The 20,734-nt window shown below is 39.0% G+C and overlaps 1 protein-coding gene across 7 annotated transcripts; it reads right to left on the bottom strand.

Moving 5' to 3' along the window:
- Positions 1 to 133: 133 nt before the first annotated feature.
- On the bottom strand, positions 134 to 19,823 carry gne (glucosamine (UDP-N-acetyl)-2-epimerase/N-acetylmannosamine kinase). Of its 7 annotated transcripts, none has more exons than XM_044190942.1 (15): positions 19,530 to 19,823; positions 11,071 to 11,192; positions 10,904 to 10,975; positions 10,417 to 10,565; positions 10,046 to 10,292; positions 9,483 to 9,690; positions 9,238 to 9,390; positions 8,831 to 9,043; positions 8,342 to 8,429; positions 7,733 to 7,943; positions 4,882 to 5,011; positions 4,560 to 4,781; positions 3,852 to 4,034; positions 3,316 to 3,432; positions 134 to 3,044 (listed from the first exon to the last, which is right to left on the bottom strand). In XM_044190942.1, the coding sequence occupies exons 3-15, from the start codon at positions 10,955 to 10,957 to the stop codon at positions 2,809 to 2,811; spliced, it is 2,211 nt and encodes a 736-aa protein (XP_044046877.1). In that variant the 5' UTR covers positions 10,958 to 10,975; positions 11,071 to 11,192; positions 19,530 to 19,823; the 3' UTR covers positions 134 to 2,808. The 7 variants fall into 7 exon arrangements, with proteins under 7 accessions (XP_044046877.1, XP_044046876.1, XP_044046880.1 ...); XM_044190941.1 differs by lacking the exon at positions 19,530 to 19,823 and adding an exon at positions 14,260 to 15,882 and having other exon boundaries at positions 11,071 to 11,683; XM_044190945.1 differs by lacking the exon at positions 19,530 to 19,823 and adding an exon at positions 14,260 to 15,882.
- Positions 19,824 to 20,734: the final 911 nt, after the last annotated feature.

Below are 20,734 nucleotides of genomic sequence, written 5' to 3'. Positions count from 1 at the left end.
AAGTTGATGAAGCACCCTGGCAACATTTGTTGTATCCAGCCCAAGCATAATGTCACGGTGGTTAATTATTAACAGTTCGGACAGTCTCAAAAGGATCAGGTGACAAGCACAAGCATTCACTTGACTCAAGGTATGCAGTTGGGAGCAAATATATTTGTTTTAAAACATCACAACAATACCAGTGTGATTCACCAAACACTGTTAGACGGACTCAGTGCTACAGTATTTCAAAGCTAGAACTTATAATTCAAAAACTAGAAACTCGAGTATGGAAGCGTATACAGGACTATATTCAAATGATAATGTAAACTTGAAAATGTAATTCCGCAATAGCATTATAATTGTCCACATATGTATGTTAGAGTAAAAATGAAAATGCAATAATCCAATTTTCATTTTCACATAATTATATGGCCATTCTATGACAATGTTAAAATCACAATGGAAAAGCTGTTTGACATTTAATTTTCAGTGGTAACCCGCTGTACAGTGGATGATATGCAAATGATAATTCAAATTTGAAAATATAATATAAACAATGTAATGTGATTTTCAATTTATGCAAGGAATATTTAAGTGAAAATGAAAACTGCATTTGACATTTCATTTTTAAATACTTAACAGCCTGTGTTGCTGAACGTAAGAACCACAAGGAACAAAAATATGCATTCAGTTGTTGCTTACTTTACAGAGGTCATCAACAACAAGCGTTTCCTTGCTAATACAGGCGTGCACTTTTCCAAGTACAGCACTGTAAAATCCTCATTTGAGTAAGTTACAGGACTTATATGGGGATATAGGACTTGACTAGGACCTGGCTCCTAATTTCCCTGCTATTTAAATTGAGTTTATGCTCAAGATAACTCATTTATGGGAATTAAAGATTAAAAAGAAGACAAATAATGCCAATGTTTTTATAATTGCAATTCAGGCATTAAAATTCAGAAAATCATCAAAATATCTGAAGTGAGGAACATAACTGAATATGGCTGCACAGACTGACTCACAGGGCACACATTAATAAATTGCATGAGTGAGTGGTGCAGTACTGAATGGACTGGAGTGACAATAAACCAGTTAGCAGCGGCAACAATAGTGGAAAATTCAGATACTGCATCTCCGTTAGATGCTCCAATCTGTTACTGATATGGGAGACAGGGTGCAGAAATCAGCTGGGTTAAAATGGGTGGCCATGATTCCTAAGTTAAAGTCCCATACAGTACTTCATGCTATTTCATTCAGTTTGAATGTTCAGCAGACTCATTCGATTGAACACTGAGAAAGGTTGCAGTCACTGTTAAAAAGTAAAATTTGCAATGGCAAAACTACTTTTGGAAACAGCAGTTCTGTCAACTCTGCTGGACCCCCGGAAGAACATCGCCCCAATTGCAGATTTGTTTTTCTCATTCTTTTACATAGAACCTCTTTTTAAAACTGTGTGACTTTTATTTGGACGTATTAACCACTACACATACTGTATGTTTTACATGTATTTTAAAGGCTGTAAATGCTGAAGTAAAAGATTTGTGGTTTGAATTGCAGTGCACTGTAAAAGTTGCACTTTTTCTGTGCAGACATCAAACTAAGAAGCTGCATCAACACCCAAAGAGGGCAACAATATTGTGGACTGGGCTTTTGCAACAGTGTCAACAGGATTTGTACGCTACAGAAAATCCATATCTTCCTCATTTGACTTCACTGAAGTTTATGTCTTGTGTATACCTAAAACAAGACTGTATTTATTTGGACATAAACCAATACAATTACGAAGAAATTCATCCCAAAATCTTAATTATCATGTAATGTACAATACAGTATTTAATACTACATACAAACCATGTCAATATTTTGAGAATATATATCTTCGGAAGGCATGAAGAAAACTTCAAAATCAGTTCAAATCTTCATAATGACACGTAAAAAAATAAATAAAAAAAGATTCACCATCAGGTCCTCATCATACTATAGCAGCTGTTAAGCTAAAGCAGTTGCTGCCTAAACATTTCATTAATATAAGCCAGTTCAGTATTTCAACTCATTTTCCAACTTAAATATTTAAATTTATAACAAAACATGGAATTGTAACATAATAAATTGACAACTACCCTTATCCCAAAATAGATAACAATTGAGTGAAAATTCCATACAAGATTTATAGAAAAGTGAAACAGTAAGCAATTAAGGAAAATTGAGGTGAAGCTACAGGAGAATGTTTCAGCAATAATTTTGGTCACATTTGAAACAAGTTTTCTATAATGACAGACTTTTCTATTGACCCACATCACATTACAGGTAGAGTGAGTGAGTCCTACCATGTATGGGTCATTTTGGCTTGAAGATGGCTTTGCAGTTTACTCAAAAGCTAATACTTAATTGCTCAAATAAGCTCTGGGGCTTCGTTTAGCCGATTATGTAGAGAAAGAACGTGGGGGGATTTCTGGCCCGTGCAAAGGACCCACTTAACACATGATGTATCCAGGTTGGAAACTGGCTAACATCTGGCCTGGTGAAGGCATGATTCTCACAGGCTTGAGAATGTATATTTTTGTGGACACCACAAGCAAAACTACCTTCACCAAGGTCATTGAAGAAAAAAATGTATTGTATTTATTTAATTAATTAAATATATATATATATATATATATATATATATATATATATATATATATATATATATATATATATATATATATATATATATATATATATATATATATATATATATATATATATATATATATTTCCTCCAGAATACAGTAGCCTTTCTTCTTGTTGGTAGCAGTCCTCAGTAAATCAGGACTATATCCTTCAATATGTCCTTCTGGTTGCATAGTCTAACACCATGCTAGCTGCTCCAAGTAAAGCAGGTTCCTCCAAGACTGATGTGACAACCTTGATGCTCTGGGCAGAGATGAGGGCTCTCTCAGAGATGATGTTCTGCACTGGGGCCTGGTAGTAAGATGACAAGACTCCAGACAGAATCACCAGTGAGGGGTTCACTATGTGGAGGATGTTAATGATGCCCACACCTAGCGCTGTGGAGGCTGGAGAGGGGAAGATGAAGACAGATAGAAATGTGACTTTACTCATGCTTTAATAGCATATTTAATAGTACTGACTCATTGTCATGTATCTCCATGGTATTTTTGCAATGTTCCAGCACAGATGAAAGGTCTAGCTGAACCCACTATCACTCTCTTACAGTGAAATAAAACACATTTGAATTTATTTAACAGACTTGTATGTGAGAGTGAGTGAGTGAGTGAGTGAGTGAGTGAGTATGTATGTATGTATGTGCTTGCTTTATGGTCTGACCCTTGTTCAGGACAGTGTCTGCTTTGGAGTTCCCCAGTCTGGCTGCGCTGATGAGGTGGGCAGCAGTGATTGGCTCCGCAAGCTTTATATCCATCCCCTCCACCTTCAGTAGCTCCTCTGAGAGACACACCAACACACAGTTCAGATGCATGCATGCATGTATGTATGTAAATGGTGAATGATGGTATGAAGCCCTTTGAGACATGTGGTAAGGAGCTACATTTAATTAACTTTTCTTCATCCAGCTAGATTTCATACATTCTAAGACCACTGCAATAACAGAACAACAGTATAAGTGTAGGGATTTCTAGATTAAAGTTTAAAAAAAGGGCAAAGAAATCTAACCAACCTATATTCAATTCAGCACTCAGCTGTGTGTGTTATGTGGACATAACATTTTTGGGTGAACTACTCCTTTAAGCACATACAATGCCTGAAGGTGAAGTTGATTTCAGTGTATACACACACCATGTTTATTAGACACATCTTTCTCAGCCACTCTCTGAATCTTATGGGTGTAACTGAGTCTCACTGACCGTCGTGCAGCCTTTTGGCTTCTCTCTGCAGGGCCATGCCGGACGCGTAGGCCTCTATGCATCCTCTGCTGCCACACGAACACTCTGGGCCTTCTAATGAAACCATGATGTGACCCAGCTCTGCAGCACAGAAGGTACTGCCGTGGACCAGCTCATTCTGATGGATAATCCCTCCTCCAATACCTACACACAGAGTCACGATATTTACTTCCTCAGATTGTCACTAAGCAAATGATTTGAGTAAATAAAGTAAGTCAGTACAATCATCTTATCAATTAGTTTCAAACAAGACTATCATGTTGATCCCAATTTACTTCAATTCATGATACAGTGCTTGCAATTTGATATACTAAATGTGTTAAATGTGAGTGTGACAAAAACAAAACAAAAAAAACTTTGACAGTAGGAAATTCCTTATTTATTCCTCCTTAGGCACTAAACTGATGAATTCAAAAAACATTTTCAGACCGCAATTTGAATAGCCACCAAAAACACTGTGATAATCTACCATTATCAAGAATTATGTCAAACTGCATTAAAAAAAAAAACACTTTCAGAAATTTCTTCCAGAATACAGTAGCCTTTTCTTCTTTTTTTTTTTAAATAGAATTTTGACAATTTCATTAAATGTAATTACTTGCACCAACCCTGCTTACACTGATAATGAATGACCAAATTATTGTATAAATTAAAATCCTGATTTCTCACCTGTTCCTGTGATGACAGTGACAAAGTTCTCCACTCCCTTGCCGTGACCAAACTTCTTCTCAGCCAACGCAGCACAGTTGCCGTCATTGTCGACCCAGACGGGTAGGTGCAGGGCATCGGAGATGGGTGTTCTCAGGTCCACTGAGGACCACTCCTGGATCAGCTTTGTGGAGTGTAGGACCACACCTTCTTGTGGGTTTACACGCCCACCCGTGGACACTCCTAAGATGTAGAGGAAGAGCTATGAGATAATAGTTTTATAATGTGTTCGTCAGCATCATAATGGTTTTTCATTAAGGAATGCGAGTGTGTTTTTTCATACCAACACCGAGTATTCTACAGTTAACGCAGACGGCGTCCCGTATGGCATCTGCACACATCTTTAATAAGAGCTGCATTCTGGCCTCGAAGGTCTTTGGATTGGGCTGTGTATACTTCTTTACTATGTTACCCTGGACAGAGAGGGAGGTAGTGAAGTGAGGATAGAGACAGAGTGGTGGCGGGGAAAGAAAAGTCGAAGTGAAAAGGAGCATATAGCAGGTTTGATAGCATTTCATTGTCACATACCTAAAACAGAAAACACCTTCATAATGCCAAATTGAAACTAGACCTGCAAGCAGGTATTAACGGTGTCAAAGCCTCCGGTGCAAGTCGCAACATGGCCCACAAAGGCAATGCAAGTCGAACCTGCAGTCCCACAAGTGCGATGCAAGTCGCAGGTGGAGATCAGCACAGAGACGGGAAAACATGGGCAGTTCAAATGCAGAAAAGTAAAATCGATCAGAAGCATTATCTATTATGGGTTCATTAAATGAGCTACAGGTATAGGTGTTTTACAAAATAAGTCAATGGTGCCTAGATAAAGTAAATGGGAAAAATCCTGACCCATTACCATGTATTTATTTCTAGAGGAGTCTCATTTAATAAAAGCTGCGTATTATGAGACATGCAGATTGTTAGTAAAACATGAATGTCATCTGGATTATTAGACAGTCTTACTAACTGCTCCTACTGGTGTGGCTGCATTTAACATTAATGCTACAACAATAAACAACAGTTTTGCAGTTGGTAATAATGCTTCGATATCAACCTCTAAGGGAGGAATAAGTAAATACATTAAGAGCCAGTTTGAAAGATGAAATTTCCATGGTTAATCACAAACCTTTGGCCTATATGAAGTGTTATTAAAACAATGTGAGACAGGCATGGGCGAAGACACAGAGGACCTTCACATTTTTGCAACAAACAGTGAAGTGCAAACACATAATGTTGCACAAGGTATGTTCAGATATTGTGCAAATTCGAGCTCAAGATTTTGATAAAAAACCTCAAATGGGGCGATTTGCACATAAGAACAGCTTACATACCTATGATAAAAACATTTTTGGGATAGATTGCCAAGTGTTGGTCTGAAGGCTTGTATTATGTTATCAAAAATTAAGGTGTTACAGATGGTCTTGTTAATGGAGTGTTTGGCACTGTTTGTATTGTGAAATTTGCTGGAAACGACAAAGTCCCAAAAAACATTTGTCAATTTTGATGATAAAAAGATTGGCAGAAAACTTAAAGTTAAATTTCCATGTTCATTACCAGGTGCTGACAAGGACAAAGTGACAAGCAGCGGTGGAGTTAGACGTTAATATCCAATTTCTATTGCGTCTAGCCTGGGCTTGCACAATATATAAAGTGCAAGGCTTAACTTAATACAAAGCAGTGGTGTACTTTAAAAAAAAAAAAAAAAAATTTCTCAGCTGGCTAAGCATATGTAGTCTTTAGTCAAGCGACATCTTTGGAAAATCTTGTCATTCAAGATTTTAAAGGCACTGCTATATTCAAAAATGATACTGACATTTATCTACAGAAAATGGAAAAATATATAAGGGGTGATTTTAATGACAATGCACTTGCAAGGTTACAGTCAAATTGTAACCACACCAACAACAGTAAATGGGACAGTAATACTACAGCTACCATGTATGTATTTTTATGGGTTTCTTACTTGCTAACTAGGGCCTGCATCATTCATCACTGAAGGTGGAAAGTCTGTACTACCGTGAGCTAGGGGGCTCTTTTAGTGAGCTTATGATCTTTTTCATGTGTATGACTTAACAAGCTATACACTTGAGAAAACATGTCTGTCATAGGAGTACAGCACCGCAAGAGACATGCCTTCATTCTTAGGAGTGTTGCAGCCCAAAAAAATAGCAATGTCCATCCAGCTCTAGTGTCCTTAACTTTACAGATCCATTATGCAAAATCCCCTGCATTCACCTCATCCTGCTATCCTGCTGCTTGTTCCATGCCTTAGATTACTCATTCTATTTATGCTTGTATTTATGCAGATTGGACGTGCAATGTAAGATCACTTAAAAAAAAAAAAAGAAGAAGAAAAAAGGTAGGTTTCGCATATGTCATGATTTCGCTACAGAAGTGCCACCTAGTGGCTGATTGGTACCACATTGTGCACAGAGCCTCAGTGGGGCATAGAAAAAGTACTGGCCCAAGTTTCGTGTTATCGGACAAACCTATGTGGAGATATGACAGCACTTCCTGTTTCACTGCAACCTACAGAAAGTTGTTCCTTTATAACTTGTGCATTTTTTGAAGTATCAAAATTCTTTTAATAACTTTTTATCATCAGGGTCCATAGATTCTACATGAAAAATTTCGTGCAGATTGGACTCGCGGCCTAGGAGGACTTCGAAAGAATAGGTTTTGCATATTTCGCGATTTTGCGCAAAAAATATAGGCTGAAATGGCCGTGGCTTATATCACGTGCATGTAAAGGTTTTCGAATGTGCGACTTACTCTGTGGGAGTTACTGGCCAAAACGCATTTACCTTGATTATCGCGCCACCTGTTGGTTGACATGTAATTTCTGGTGTCTGAGGTGTGTGCACGGGTCTATACCACCCCTGTGAATTTCACTTGCATAACTCTTACGGTGTAGGCTGCAGTACCACTTTTTACAACAGGATAAAATGAATAAATAAAAATCGAAGTGATTTCAATAGGTGCTGGGGACCACGAATGCAAGGCATTGTGGTGCCCAGCCCACTCGGGCTTGGACCCCTAATAAATACCTTCATGAGCAGTGGCACCTAGCATCGTGATAAATTCGTTAGGCTCATAAAAATGGAGTGACTTCTATGTCAAAAGTCTATGCAGCCTACCCTCATGCAGACGATAGCCACTCTGAGGTTGGTCCCTCCCAGGTCAATAGCCAAAGCGCTCTGTGTCTCCAGGATGTGATCAATGTCCTGGGAGATGGAGTCTTTCACGGGGGGGAAACAGAAAGTCTTCTGGAGGGGCTCATCCAGGTCAACGGTACGTAAAAACTTGAGAATACGAGGCACTGCGTTACCATCACCATAAATCTTAGAGCTGATGGGAAACAGAAATACACCTGTGTTCATATCATTCATCTAAAACATAAAATCACATTTTAGGATCCAATAAGCAAAACCAGTGGTGCATGCAACCTTCATTCATGTGTCCATTGTAGGTTTATGTAATCTAAACTGCATTCCTCATAGATGGTGTTTAAAAACTATACCGTGAGATCTACTTTTTATATTGAGGCAGTGCTTCTTCTACAAAAATATTGCGCAATACTAAACTACAGCAATTAAAACCTTTCTGGAGACAAAACAAAATGCAAATCTATTTGGCATTTGAAATGATGCTTTCAGAACAAGACAGAAAAAGGAAAATAAGATCTACAAGAGAAAAACTGGAAAGCAAAGACCCAGTGAGACAGACAGGCAGTACATTGGTCATACCAGGGGTATCTCTTTCCAAACTGCAGCTCCAGAGCATGGTAGATCTTATTCTGAGTGTCGGCATCTCTGACATGTAGAACATTTTCACCTGGCAGAGAGGGAAATGTCAGATAAACAACCTGAGGCAGATTAATTTAGAATAATGTTTGTTTTGGATTGCTAATCTGAGGAAATTGTTCGACACATTAGCAGCAGTTTTGTCTTCCAGCTCCCAAAATTTTCAAATATTCATAACAACAATAACTTTATGAAAGACTGAAGACATTCACAGCCTTCCTGGCTGTTTTACATTACAAATTCTTAAAACTTTTGCTGTTAATTCCCAGTGGTAGTGGTCAAGTATGCATACTGAAATTTGCAAGTGCTGAAACGATCATTGAGTTTAAAAGAACCAGTGTTACAAATACACATTTAGTAAAGTTTATACATTTGGTTACAGAGCTTGTTTAAAACAACTTTTTGTTGTTGCAACAATTCTGTCATATCTACCTGTTTCTCTGCCAGTTTGCCTTGTTCCCAGGTTAATGACAGGCGTGCCGAAGGCCCCGGCCTCTCGTACCCCACAGCTGCTGTTTCCAATCATGCAGCCAGCATGGCACACCAGCTGGATGAACTGCTCAAAGGGAATGTGCTTCACTGCCCGGAAGTTGGGGTGCTGCTCGATGCCCTTCTTTCGCATCACACGCACCATCTCCTTACTTCCTGTTTACATAGGAAGGGACGGGTCAAGCGACATGCATTTATTCATTCAATTAATAAAATTTCACAACTATGCAACAATCTCCAATCCAGAAAAGCCTTAACCCTTGTGATCCTAGTTTTACTTTGACAAAACACTCACATATAGAGGAAAACATAGCCAGGAAGAACTAAAGGGACCAGTAAGTGAAACTAACCAGCATCTATGTTAGGGTAGAGGATGAGGGTCTTTTTGTTAAAGGAGAGCAGGGCATCCAGCATAAGCCCATAGATCTTAATGGATTGCTGGATGTCAGTGGTAACTGGGTGCTGCAAAGCCACTATGTAGTCACACTCCTGCACCTTGTCACCTGCAACACAAATAAACACCCCACACATGACATAAGAACACACTCTAAAATCTTGCACTATATTTCTGTCCCATGCCTGTGTCCCCACATACCCAGCCAGCTCTTGATAATATCCATGTACTCCTCACTGTGATAAGTTGACAGAAGCTTATCATATGACGGGCAGCCAGCCAGCAGGATGCGAGAGTGGTCCTCACACATGGCGATGAGGTGCTGCTCTGCCGTGCGTGTGCAGCAGGCGTGATAGTGGGACAGTTTACTGATGGCGTGGCGGATTGAGTCATCAATCGTACCACTCACCTGGGGAAAGGATCACGGGAGAGAAGAGATGTTCTCTGTTATTTGTCATTTAGTAACAATTACTACAAAGTTCTTGCACACAAGAAAGTCTTACACAGGGGTGCTTCGGATCATGACTGTAAAAGAAGTTAAAAAATCCTGCACTCATGTTAATCATTTGTCAAGGATTTGTTATGCACTGTTTGTTTCCATAATGTAATGTATTCTGTGCTTCTGTAAAGAGGTAAAAAGCTAAGAAAAGGTATAACTGCATACACTGTAAAATGTACAACACTACACATACTTTGTGTAGTGTGACATTCATGACTAAATTAATCACAGAACTTCTTATATTCTCGAGCCCTGCTTCCTTCACCTCTCCTCCCTCCACGTGAAGTATTCTAATGTTCATCAGCGCTGCAGCAGTTGCTAGAGCCAGCGCGTCAAAACGGTCACCATGGACGACCAGGATGTCAGGGCGCAGCCTCTGTAGGACATCAGGGAGTTTCACAAGTGCCAGCCCAACGCTCTCCACCATGGCTGCCTCATCCTCTCCTCTCACAATGGTGTGGAGCTTGGAGCCAATGTCAAAGTCATCCTGCTCGATCATACGAAAAGTATTTCTGTCGAGTGGGAAGTAGGAAAAAAATAGACAAATTAAGTAGAGTTTCATAATGAATGCAGATCTGTGTTAGCTAGTGCATTGTAATTGATACACTACTGGATGCTTGTGCCAGTTGGTCTTACCCGTAATCATCAATGAGATGTGAGCCAAGCACTATCACTTCCAGGTCAAACTTGTCAGGGTGGGCTTTTATCCCAAACATGATGGGGGCCAGCTTGGAGTAGTCTGCTCTGTTACATGTCGCCACACACACCCTCAACCTCTTCTCACACTACACCAAATGAAGGTGTAACCATCATACACACACACACACACACACACACACACACACACACACACAATTAGTTGATTTGAATTTAGTATGCACAACACAAAAACATGCTCCTCTCTCCACTAGATGCCCAATATGTTTAATTTTCTAATACAAATGACTGAAAATAATTATTCCACTACTGGGGGTCTGCAGGAATATTACCATCTCCACACAACCCTGTACTTTATTTACAGAAAAAAGGAATCATATATATATTTCTTCTTGTCAACAACTAGAGAATGTTAAAGTTCTAAATAACCTCAGTTTCATTTAGAGCCAAAGAGACAAAGTCATACCTGATTCTTCTCTTCCATCCTTTTCCTCTCCATATTTTCTCTGTTCCTTTGCATTCTCAGATAGTATAACTCCTAGAAAACAAGGACAGAATGGATGAGATCCAGTAATGACTTTGTAGAGCATTATTATCCATTATTTTCAATTCAGTCCCACAGGTCATACTCACTTGGGCCTTCCAAAACACAAGACTACACTAAAAATGTTTTGTATTTTACACAACACATGCTGACATCTTTCCAGAGGTGGGAAATGCACATGCACAGCACCAGGACCCAGAAACTGAAGCAGCTAAATGGAATTCAGAAGTCAGAATTAGATTTACACCTGTGCTTTTCTTACTGTGACATGTCAAAATGTACTCTGTGAAAAAAGCCTAATGCTTCTCTTCAGCCTTCAACAGTGTGCACCAATTGCAGATGTCATAATATGTCACTTACATACCCTCTCGAACTCATCCAAATGTATATGTATATAAATATGACTGGTGATGAAGTTTTCAGTGATGATTGCTCCCTTCATTCAAAAGAGTCCTAATTTTGCAAATACTTGCTGCATTATGACAGTTGCACTTTCACAATTAAGCATTCAAAGTCTAGTTCATAAATATAAGACAACATCAATTTCCAGGTGTCATTTCCAGAAAACATACTGTTACTGTACATATTTGAGCCAATGTGGTAGATCACAGGGACCTCAAATTCCAGAGCGGATTGAGTGCTTGGAATTTCCCAAGGTTAGATTTAGCCACTGACTGAGCTGCATTTCACTCCTTTGCACTTCTGGGAAAAGAAATTGAGTGGTTACTGACATAAAAAAGAACAAACAAAGACAAAAAAAACAAAAAAACACATGTCCCCCACTGTCCCATGATGTTTTCCACGGCGTGATCCATTGCTCACAGTCACATGCTGCTTGTAATATTGTCCAGCTCTACTTAAAATGCTGTTATGAGAGCCATGGTAAGGACTTTCTTTCTTAGTTTCCAGTGACTGCTATTATTTGCATTTGATATTCAAATAATCTATTTGACTACTGCAATTACAATGTAAATAAATGGTAAATGAGGAATCATTCGCAGTAGCCACTCTGTACGGAGTTTTTGTACTGCCCTGATGGTATCAAATGGACCCAACCGCGCAGAGGGTGCCTAGAGAAAAAATCTAGGCACTGTAAACACATTAATCCAGTATTGCAAGTCAAAAGTCCTGACTTAAGCCATACTGCTGAGAGAGAATAACTTTTTTATACTCGTAAACAGGTTGAACCAGATCTCCCAGACATCAATGAGGCCTGTTGAAGGGGGTGACACCTGTGTGCGTCACAACAGATGTTATCAAAAAGACAATGGCAATGCCTGAAGGCTGTTCACCACTGAAACTCGTCATTATTGATTGTGTTATTCAAGGTTAGCAGGAGCAATCTACATAAAGACATGAGAGATGAACATTACAGACTTTCCAGCATCTCCCAAACTGTATCGGCAAGTGGCTCAGCTTGTGTTTGGTCAGCGTCCATCAAGACACAAGCTCACATGCATCTCCAAATCAGGAAAGGAGAAACATATGTAAGACGCTGAGTACTAAAGCTTGGCACCTACATCCACCAAGTCAGTGTTTAAGTATGTTTGATAAGCCCCTTTCAGACATGCACCTTGTTATGTAAATGTAGTGGATATTTAACATGTAGGTCTCACGTCTGAATAAGCGCCTGAGTTGCGACAGCAATATTTTTAGGTTAGACCTGAAACATAAGAAATTTTAAAAAAGTGGAATTTCAGCCAGGGAACATATACAGAATGTACCCAGCTCAGCTAGCAAGAAATCAGTGGCACCTAGTAGGTGTGGGGGAAAAAAGCAGTGAAATCGCCCTTTTTTTATTTTCACAAATAGAATAAAAGTTTTCACAAATCTGAAACTGTGTCTTAAAGAATCTTTAGCCTCTCTGGGATAATCTAGTCCAGATTTGACAAGTCTGGGTATAGTGGTTTTTGTGCAATATTCTGTGTAATACTTCCGTGCAATATTAGTTTTCCCCTTGTTAGTTTTTATCTTATTTATTGCTACTGAAACTATATACCTCAATTACTCTTCGACAGTACATGCACCTCCGCTTATTAATATTATTTATTACATAAGGAGTTACATTGTATTTTAGACTGTACTTTCATCACCAACCAGTAAACCCACTTGGTACTTGACACTTAGTTTATCTTATACTTATACCGACAGGATACTTAATTTATTTCTGACCTGTTTTATAGTGTTTATTTTTTTCTAGTACTTTCTCCTGTGTGCACTGACGTAAAGACGAGCTACTGTAACAAAGAGTTTCCCTACGGGGATCAATAAAGTATTTCTGATTCTGATTCTGATCTGGACCTGGTCCAATGTGGTCTAGGCGTGGGGGAAAAAAAAGCAGTGAAATCTCCCTTTTTTGCATTTTCACAAATAGAATAAAGGTTCTACAAATTTAAAAGTGGGTTTCAGACAGCGTTACGACTTTACCAAAGATGCTCCCACAATATCTAACATGCTTTGCCAAATCAATAACTAATGCTATAAGAGTTCTTTATCGCTGCAGATATGCGACCGTACTCGGTCATAGAGAATACAGAATTTAAGAACATGGTCAAAGTGCTTGAGCCATGCGCCTTCACGTGTGCATTTTATTCAGTCAGTCTGTTGTGCTGCTCTGTAGTTGTTCAGGAATTATCAACAGGTCAGTGTTACAATGGAGCATTACTGACATTTGTGTTATTTATTTTTTCTTATTGACAGTGGCAGTATTTGAGTGCATTAACTGTTACAGTAAGAATCATGGCCAATGAGCCACTGTTTGTTTATATTTGTCAAAATAAATGATCATTTTGGTCTCCTACTCCCAGAGGTAGTCAGGCGGCAGTTATAATCAAAACACTTGCAGATGAGCTCCAGGAAGGTGTAGGAATGTGATGTTACACCTTGTTACACAAGGTGTAACATCACCGGCTGAATGCCAACTTAAAAGCAACATAAGATGCATTCCTTGGTGTTGTTCTTTTCTTCAACTCTAATGCGTCAGGTCACACACACAAAAAAAAAAGTCTCTTAAGACTAAATCCTGTGATTTACCCTGAATCTCATTCAGCACACTGTGACTTCTACTCAAGCATCACAAGACAGCATCAGCAGCTGGTGTTATGGTATGGGTGCAGGGGCGCATGCAGAAAGCAAAGGCAGGGATGACACAGCAACAGAGGCAGACAGAGATACAGCCAGAATAAAATAGATAGTGAGAATGGAAGGATATGAACATAAAGATGAAAAGTATGAGTGTAAGGAAAGAGAGAGAAGAAAAAAAAAAAAGACTGACTCACATGGGGGTTTACGCAAAAAAAACCTGGATGCTTTTCCATTCCACGCCTTTTTGGATTCTCGGCTAAAAGTCAGCCTCTGCTCTTTTTTAAACCTGTCCTTTTATTTCTCTGTTTAGCCGAGCTGCATTAAGCAATGGAGGGAGGGAGGGCATGCGCAAGCCAGCAGGCAGCAGAGGAAATGGGAAAGGAAGAGAGGTAGTGTGACACTGACAAACAGCTGGGGGAGGGGCTGCATGGGATAGTGGTTGGGTTGATTTGGAATGAAGCTTGTGGTTGGCTGAGCGGAGGGAAGAAAGAACACGTGGCATACAGCACAGTAGATCGGAGTCACTATAATATTATCCCTGACTGCTCCATGTTCTGAAATAATAATCCGCGCTGTCAAATCACACCAAAGACGCTCTGAACTGTCTCTAATCACACACACACACACACACACACACACAATGTAAGCACGTTGTGTGACAGTAATAATTATTCATGCAAAACACAGTGCGCTGTATGTAATTATATGGATTAAACAAAGCTTTGATGCAAATAATTTGATTCTATGATTTTTAGTAAATCGAGTTACTCAAGGAATCGTTTCAGCCCTACTAACTACTAAAAACACTTTCTTGTGAAAGTCTAGACGCAAGGAAGGCAGTATGGGCATTAGATTTAGATGCAAATAAAAAAAAGGACTGTGGAAATAAATGCCACGCTTTAGGTTGCTATGGCAACAGACAAACATAGCACAATGGGCCTCTCTCAATCTACATTCTTGTCTGTACTTGTGTCCTTGTGAAAAGTCATCTTTTGTGGCTGTACTGTCCCAATAAACAAGTTCGCATTTCACCAAGAACTGTTAAAATTCCTGGAAGTGTTCTCACAACGTGATCTCATGGGATGACGTATAAATAGTACATCACTTTTAAAAAGGACATTTCGTGTGTCATGTCTACGCATTTTAAGCTTTTTGCGTGTCATTTAATGCTGTTACAGATGCCACATTTCATGAGTTTCGGACGTGCAGGAAAGGAAGAAGTCAGGTGACCTTTGCCGTCATAGTCAGGTGACCTCCATCGTCATGGTAACAATAATAAACGTGGTTAACGTGAAACGGTTGTAGTTTGGTTAGGTTTAGGCAACAAAACTACATGGTTTGGGTTAAAATAAGTATGTTACGTCACGTGACGTAAGCAAGTTAACTAAGTTAAAACCTTGAATAACTTAAAAACTTTAAATAAGTCATCACTGACTTTTTGTTTCACATGGGACAAGAACTCAGTTCTCCTGGGTGAAAGTCAATATACTACGTCACCTGACATTGTTTTCTACATGACATTCACGCGTCAAGTGACACGCCGTCTCTGCACAATAGAAGTCACCAACTGTTGACATTTCTATGAGCTCATGGAAAGACAACACCTATTAACCTACAAATTCACCATTTTGAGTTACTTGTACCTTTAAGGACATTCTTGTTTTGTCAGCTTTTGTAGTTAATAGGGATGCCCAGATCACATTTTTTGCCGCAGCCAACACACGGCCAATACCAGGGTCGGACTGGCAACAAAATTCGGCCCTGGCAATGTTCGCCTGGAGCGGCCCCAACTCACTATTACCCTAGTAATAGCCATATTCTTTACCCAAATTATTTAATTTCAGTAAAATAAATTTACAAAATTTTATTAAAAAAAGTCAAAGACTGAAGCCGATCCCAGCTGACATTTAAAAATCCAGCCTTGAAGGCCTTAAAAGCATGAAGACTATTTCCATGTCTAGAGGAAAATTTGTTCTGCTGAGCTCTCTAAAACAGTCATGTAAAACAATCAGAGTCTTGAGTTTTGCCCTCAAGCCAAGACATTTACAATCACTTTTAAAAAAAAAAGAAGCTGAAAGCTAATTTCTATGTGGCTTTTTTTGAGTGTGCTACTGTTTTTTACTGTTCTATTGTTGTAGATGCATTCATCTGTAAACTCTCTGTATTTGAATTGCAACAGCAATGCATTTGAATATTGGAATGGAAATATAGTTGAACTGCATGCTGGATTTGGGTGAATTCCATTGAAAGTCTGTAATTAACTAGAGACTAATTTAATTAATTTCCCTAGGGAAAATCATTCCTCAATATCTCAACCATCCTAACTATAGCTGAAACAATTAGTCGATTACTTGACTAAGTGATTCACAGAAAATTAATTGCAATAATTTTGATAATTAATCGTTCAAGTTATTTTCCAAGCGAAGCCAAGTATTACCTTGTTCCATCTTTCAGTTGTGAGGAATTGCTGCTTTTCTATGACTTATATGATAGTAAATTTTATATCTTTGGGTTTTGTACTGTTGGCCGAACAAAACAAGTAATCTCAAAATGACACCTTTGGAAAATTGTGAAGGGCAATTTTATGGCAGTTTATTGACTGAACAATTAAAATCGTAGATTTATCAAAAATGAAAATTGTTAGTTGCAGCCCTAATCCTAACTAATGAGGGGGAGATGCCTTAGTAAATTGGATATTATTGCCAAAAATAATGCAGCACAGACATAATGACAGTCACATAATGTCAAGTGAATATTGACACACACCATATTCATGTATTTGACATGAGGGAATGGCAAAGTTGCCACCACCTCAATAAGCTGTCTGTAAAAATGAATATGAGCTGGGTAAACTACTCTCAGTGTTGACACAGTTGTGACATCCTGGTTCACAAAAGGACAGATTACACCACATCAAACAAGACCAAACTGATCTCACAGTTGGTTCAATGTAGATTCACTCTGGTGAAGCAAAAGAGCAAACACAGAAATGGGCCATGGACTGTGCACTCAAATTGTTTCTCCACAGGATTACTATAAAACCAGACTACAAAATATACAGGGTAGACTTACTTCTTAACCAACATCTGAGATCCTAAGCTTCCCAAATTGACTTATAAGAAACAGCTATCCAAATGTATAATTAGTCTTTAAAACCAAATTCTCTGTTAACTAGCTAAATATGATTTACAATACTCTGAACTTACAGTAGTTATAATTATTACTTCCTTATTTCTGACCTTTAAGCTTTACTTATCTTATGAAGACATGGCTTTGAGATAACTCATGCACCATGAAATAATCTTACAGCATTACAATTGAGGCTCTGCAGAAAGGCAGATACAAATGAAGGTATGTCATATCACTGTTAATGAGATACTACCATCTACACTTTAGGTAATTTCTGTGACTGATGCCCTGTAGGTGCGGTGGACATAATAATGTGTACTACAACCACTTAAGTGCACAAACAAAAAGCAGTAATACTAAGGATGCAAGGACAAAAGTTTTTCCCTAACCCTAAGCCGTTACGTAAAACACACACACACAGAGTGCATTGTTTTGCAGTTGGATAGCTAGTTAACTTAACAGCTAAATTAATGATTATATACAAATATGCCTGTAGCTACGTCTGCTCGTCATTTGGTCGCTGCAGCAAAAAGGCACCTTTCAACAGCCAGAAAAGTTGTTAGCTAAAGGTTCAGTTTGCTACCATTCTGACCCAAATCACTTCTTTTAAGGCAGGTTCAGTTTCAGCATCTTATGACAAGCACCTGGAGGCAGCACCAGGTCGATTTACTTTGGTAGTGTTTATTTAGGTATTTTATATTCGTTATGTCCAAACAAATAGCTTTTTAAGATAACATTAACTTTAATGAGAAGACAATGCTGAAGTTAGCTTCCAATTCAGCAGTTATGGGGAAAGTTAAGGGAAAGTTGCAAAAAAAGCAAAAAAAAAAAAAGGGTGACTTCACTGCTTTTTTCCCCCACATCTAGACCACAATGGACCAGGTCCACATCAAAAACCATATCATACAAGCAGTTGGCATTCTCCAGTCTCTGAATGACAGATGGCATTGCAGTATGTGATTTATATAAAGATAGCAGTTGAGAATATGCAGGATGTTTCTTCTTATGTGGTCAATAGAACTGGGTATCATTAAAATGTTGTTGTCCCTACCATAGTACTTTCTACTATCTTGATAACTACCTACTAATGACATACTACCAAGACGGCATATTAGTTGCTCTTTGTTATGGCATATTGCACCATTCATTCACCCCCAAATTCGTAAAATATTGCAGTGGGAATGTAGGATAGAGCCGGGATGGACGAGCCCTGCATATTTCTGCAGGAGAGGAGAGAAGACAGGAGTGGTGAGATAAGGTGAGAAAAAATATTTAAAACCTTTCTCTCTAAAGGTCCCTTTGACAGCTCAACCTAGAGGCAACCTCTCTCCTCGTCGCTGTCTCTCTCTCCCCCTCTCATAATCGACTTTATATCCAGGTCCTATGCAGTGACTCAGGTTACATTTCTCTGCAGCAGCTTCAGGATATCTCCAGACAATCTGAGTGTCAGCCAGACTGACCAATAACACAATGTAGCCATCTGACCATGAATTATGCAGGTTGTCCATCTAACTGGCAACCACTGGAATGAATGTGAGGGGGGGAGTGCGTCATCTAGTGGCTGGATGTGATCAACGTTATCAATAATAATGTTCAGGCTTTACCTAATGTCTGACACGCTTTCAGAACAGTAAGAGGTGCAAAAAACAGAGGATAGGTCGTACAGCAATGTAAATTAAGTTTCCCTTAACTTTCCTCTTAACCACCGAAACGGAAGCTAACTTCAGCGTCGTACCGATGATGAAGTTAGCTTATGTGTAAATAAGCAACCTGCACTTTCTCCAACATCTTACGTGACGTTGTGCCAGGCAGCACTTCGTATTTGTTTGTATCTGTGATCCTGGAGGACAAGGATCCCAGAAAGTACAACAAAGATATTCTCCTCCTCAGACATCCACCCACTGCAGCTCAACACACTAAGTCACATTTTCTTTAGACATGTTCAATTTAATGCCTTGCAAACATAGACTGTAACGATAGTCTCAGAGAAAATGAACAAGGGTGGGTCTTTTCCGTTACCGACTGCGGTCTGGCTTTAGCTACAAAGTTATGCTAGGATCAGCTAGCCCGTTGATAGGTTGGTAAGGAGTGATGCCATTGCTAACACTATCCTATAAACATCAACGCAGCATTACATTGCTGGTGTTTGGGACACGTTGCCCAAAGCATCCTCGCGTTACTGGCTGAACGTTTCGTGGAGGCGTTAAAGCAGTTAAAGTTAGCAAACGTTAGCTGGTGAACCCCCACCTCACGGTTAGCTGAAGTTATCAATCTCTCTTTAGCTATCATTTCATTAACGTTACACTTTGGCGGATTCCCACGTAATCACAAGTACCTTGAATTGTCCAGAGACGCTGTCTTCACCTCACGCTGAAAATATCGATGGTTACACTCACTTCTTTCTCTTCTGCTTTGGGTTTCCAGAGCTTACAAACCAACGGTATAGGGCATCTGAGCATTCACGCGAGGGGGGTTCGCATTGTCAATTATGAGGGACCGAGAGAACATGGCCGGATGTGCGTGGTTTGGACCTTCATAATAAAACCCCACGAAAATGGAAAATGAACTGGGGAGTGGCATGATACAAGGAATCATCCCAAAATACACTTGTCTTGCCACCCTTCAGTCATCCTCTTCTACCAGGAAGTAATTTAGATCACAACTGAGCATACACCCAGTGCCACGTAACCATGGATGTATTCTCTCTCTCTCTCTCTCTCTCTCTCTCTCTCTCTCTCAATGTGTAAATTATTTCTGGAATACTGTAACCCCATGGTTTGCTGTGTGGTAATTTGGCTAAGCACAAAATAATGTAGAAATATGCACAATGTAAGGGGACCTTCTTCAAGGTAATAGGACACACCTGAAGGCCTGCAGCATGTTAGCTGATACTGGGCTTTCAGAATCAGAAATACTTTATTGATCCCTGAGGGGAAACTCGTTACAGCTTCTCACTATCACGTCAGTGCACACAGGAATAGAAGTTCTAGTTACTGGTACACATTTAACCTGTTGCTTTTTGGTCTAGGTTGTATTGATGTATTTGTACTCACCTTGCATATTTACATTTTATGCTACTTTATACTTACATTTAAGATGCAAATATTGGAATTTATTTCGCAGCTATGGTTAATTGTTATTTTGCAGATTCAGATGTTACATACAAAACATTCTCATCAGTTTATAATATATGTGGCACAATTGATAAAGTACTGCAGAGTATATAAAGTACTCAAAAGCGCTACCTCAACTAGCTTCTTACATGTGAATGCATCAATAAAAATAATCAAAAAATATAATATATATAATAATATAACACTCTGAAAGGGGCTATTCTGCATAATAAATACTTTTTGATACTTCAATTTTGCTCATACTTCTGTTCTTTTACTAAAGTAACAGTTTGAATATCCGACTTTTACATGCAATGGAGTATTTTGTATTGTAGTATTGGTACTTTTAGTTACAGTAAGTATAGGATATGAATATTATCCATTAGTGTCTACAAGGTAATGAAAATAATTCTCTGAGTACATGTGT

Source organism: Siniperca chuatsi, linkage group LG3 (genome assembly GCF_020085105.1).
Source record: "Siniperca chuatsi isolate FFG_IHB_CAS linkage group LG3, ASM2008510v1, whole genome shotgun sequence".
NCBI classification, from domain to species: domain Eukaryota; kingdom Metazoa; phylum Chordata; class Actinopteri; order Centrarchiformes; family Sinipercidae; genus Siniperca; species Siniperca chuatsi.
The sequence above is the reverse complement of the archived record's forward strand: the minus strand, read 5'-3'. Positions and strand labels throughout refer to the sequence as shown.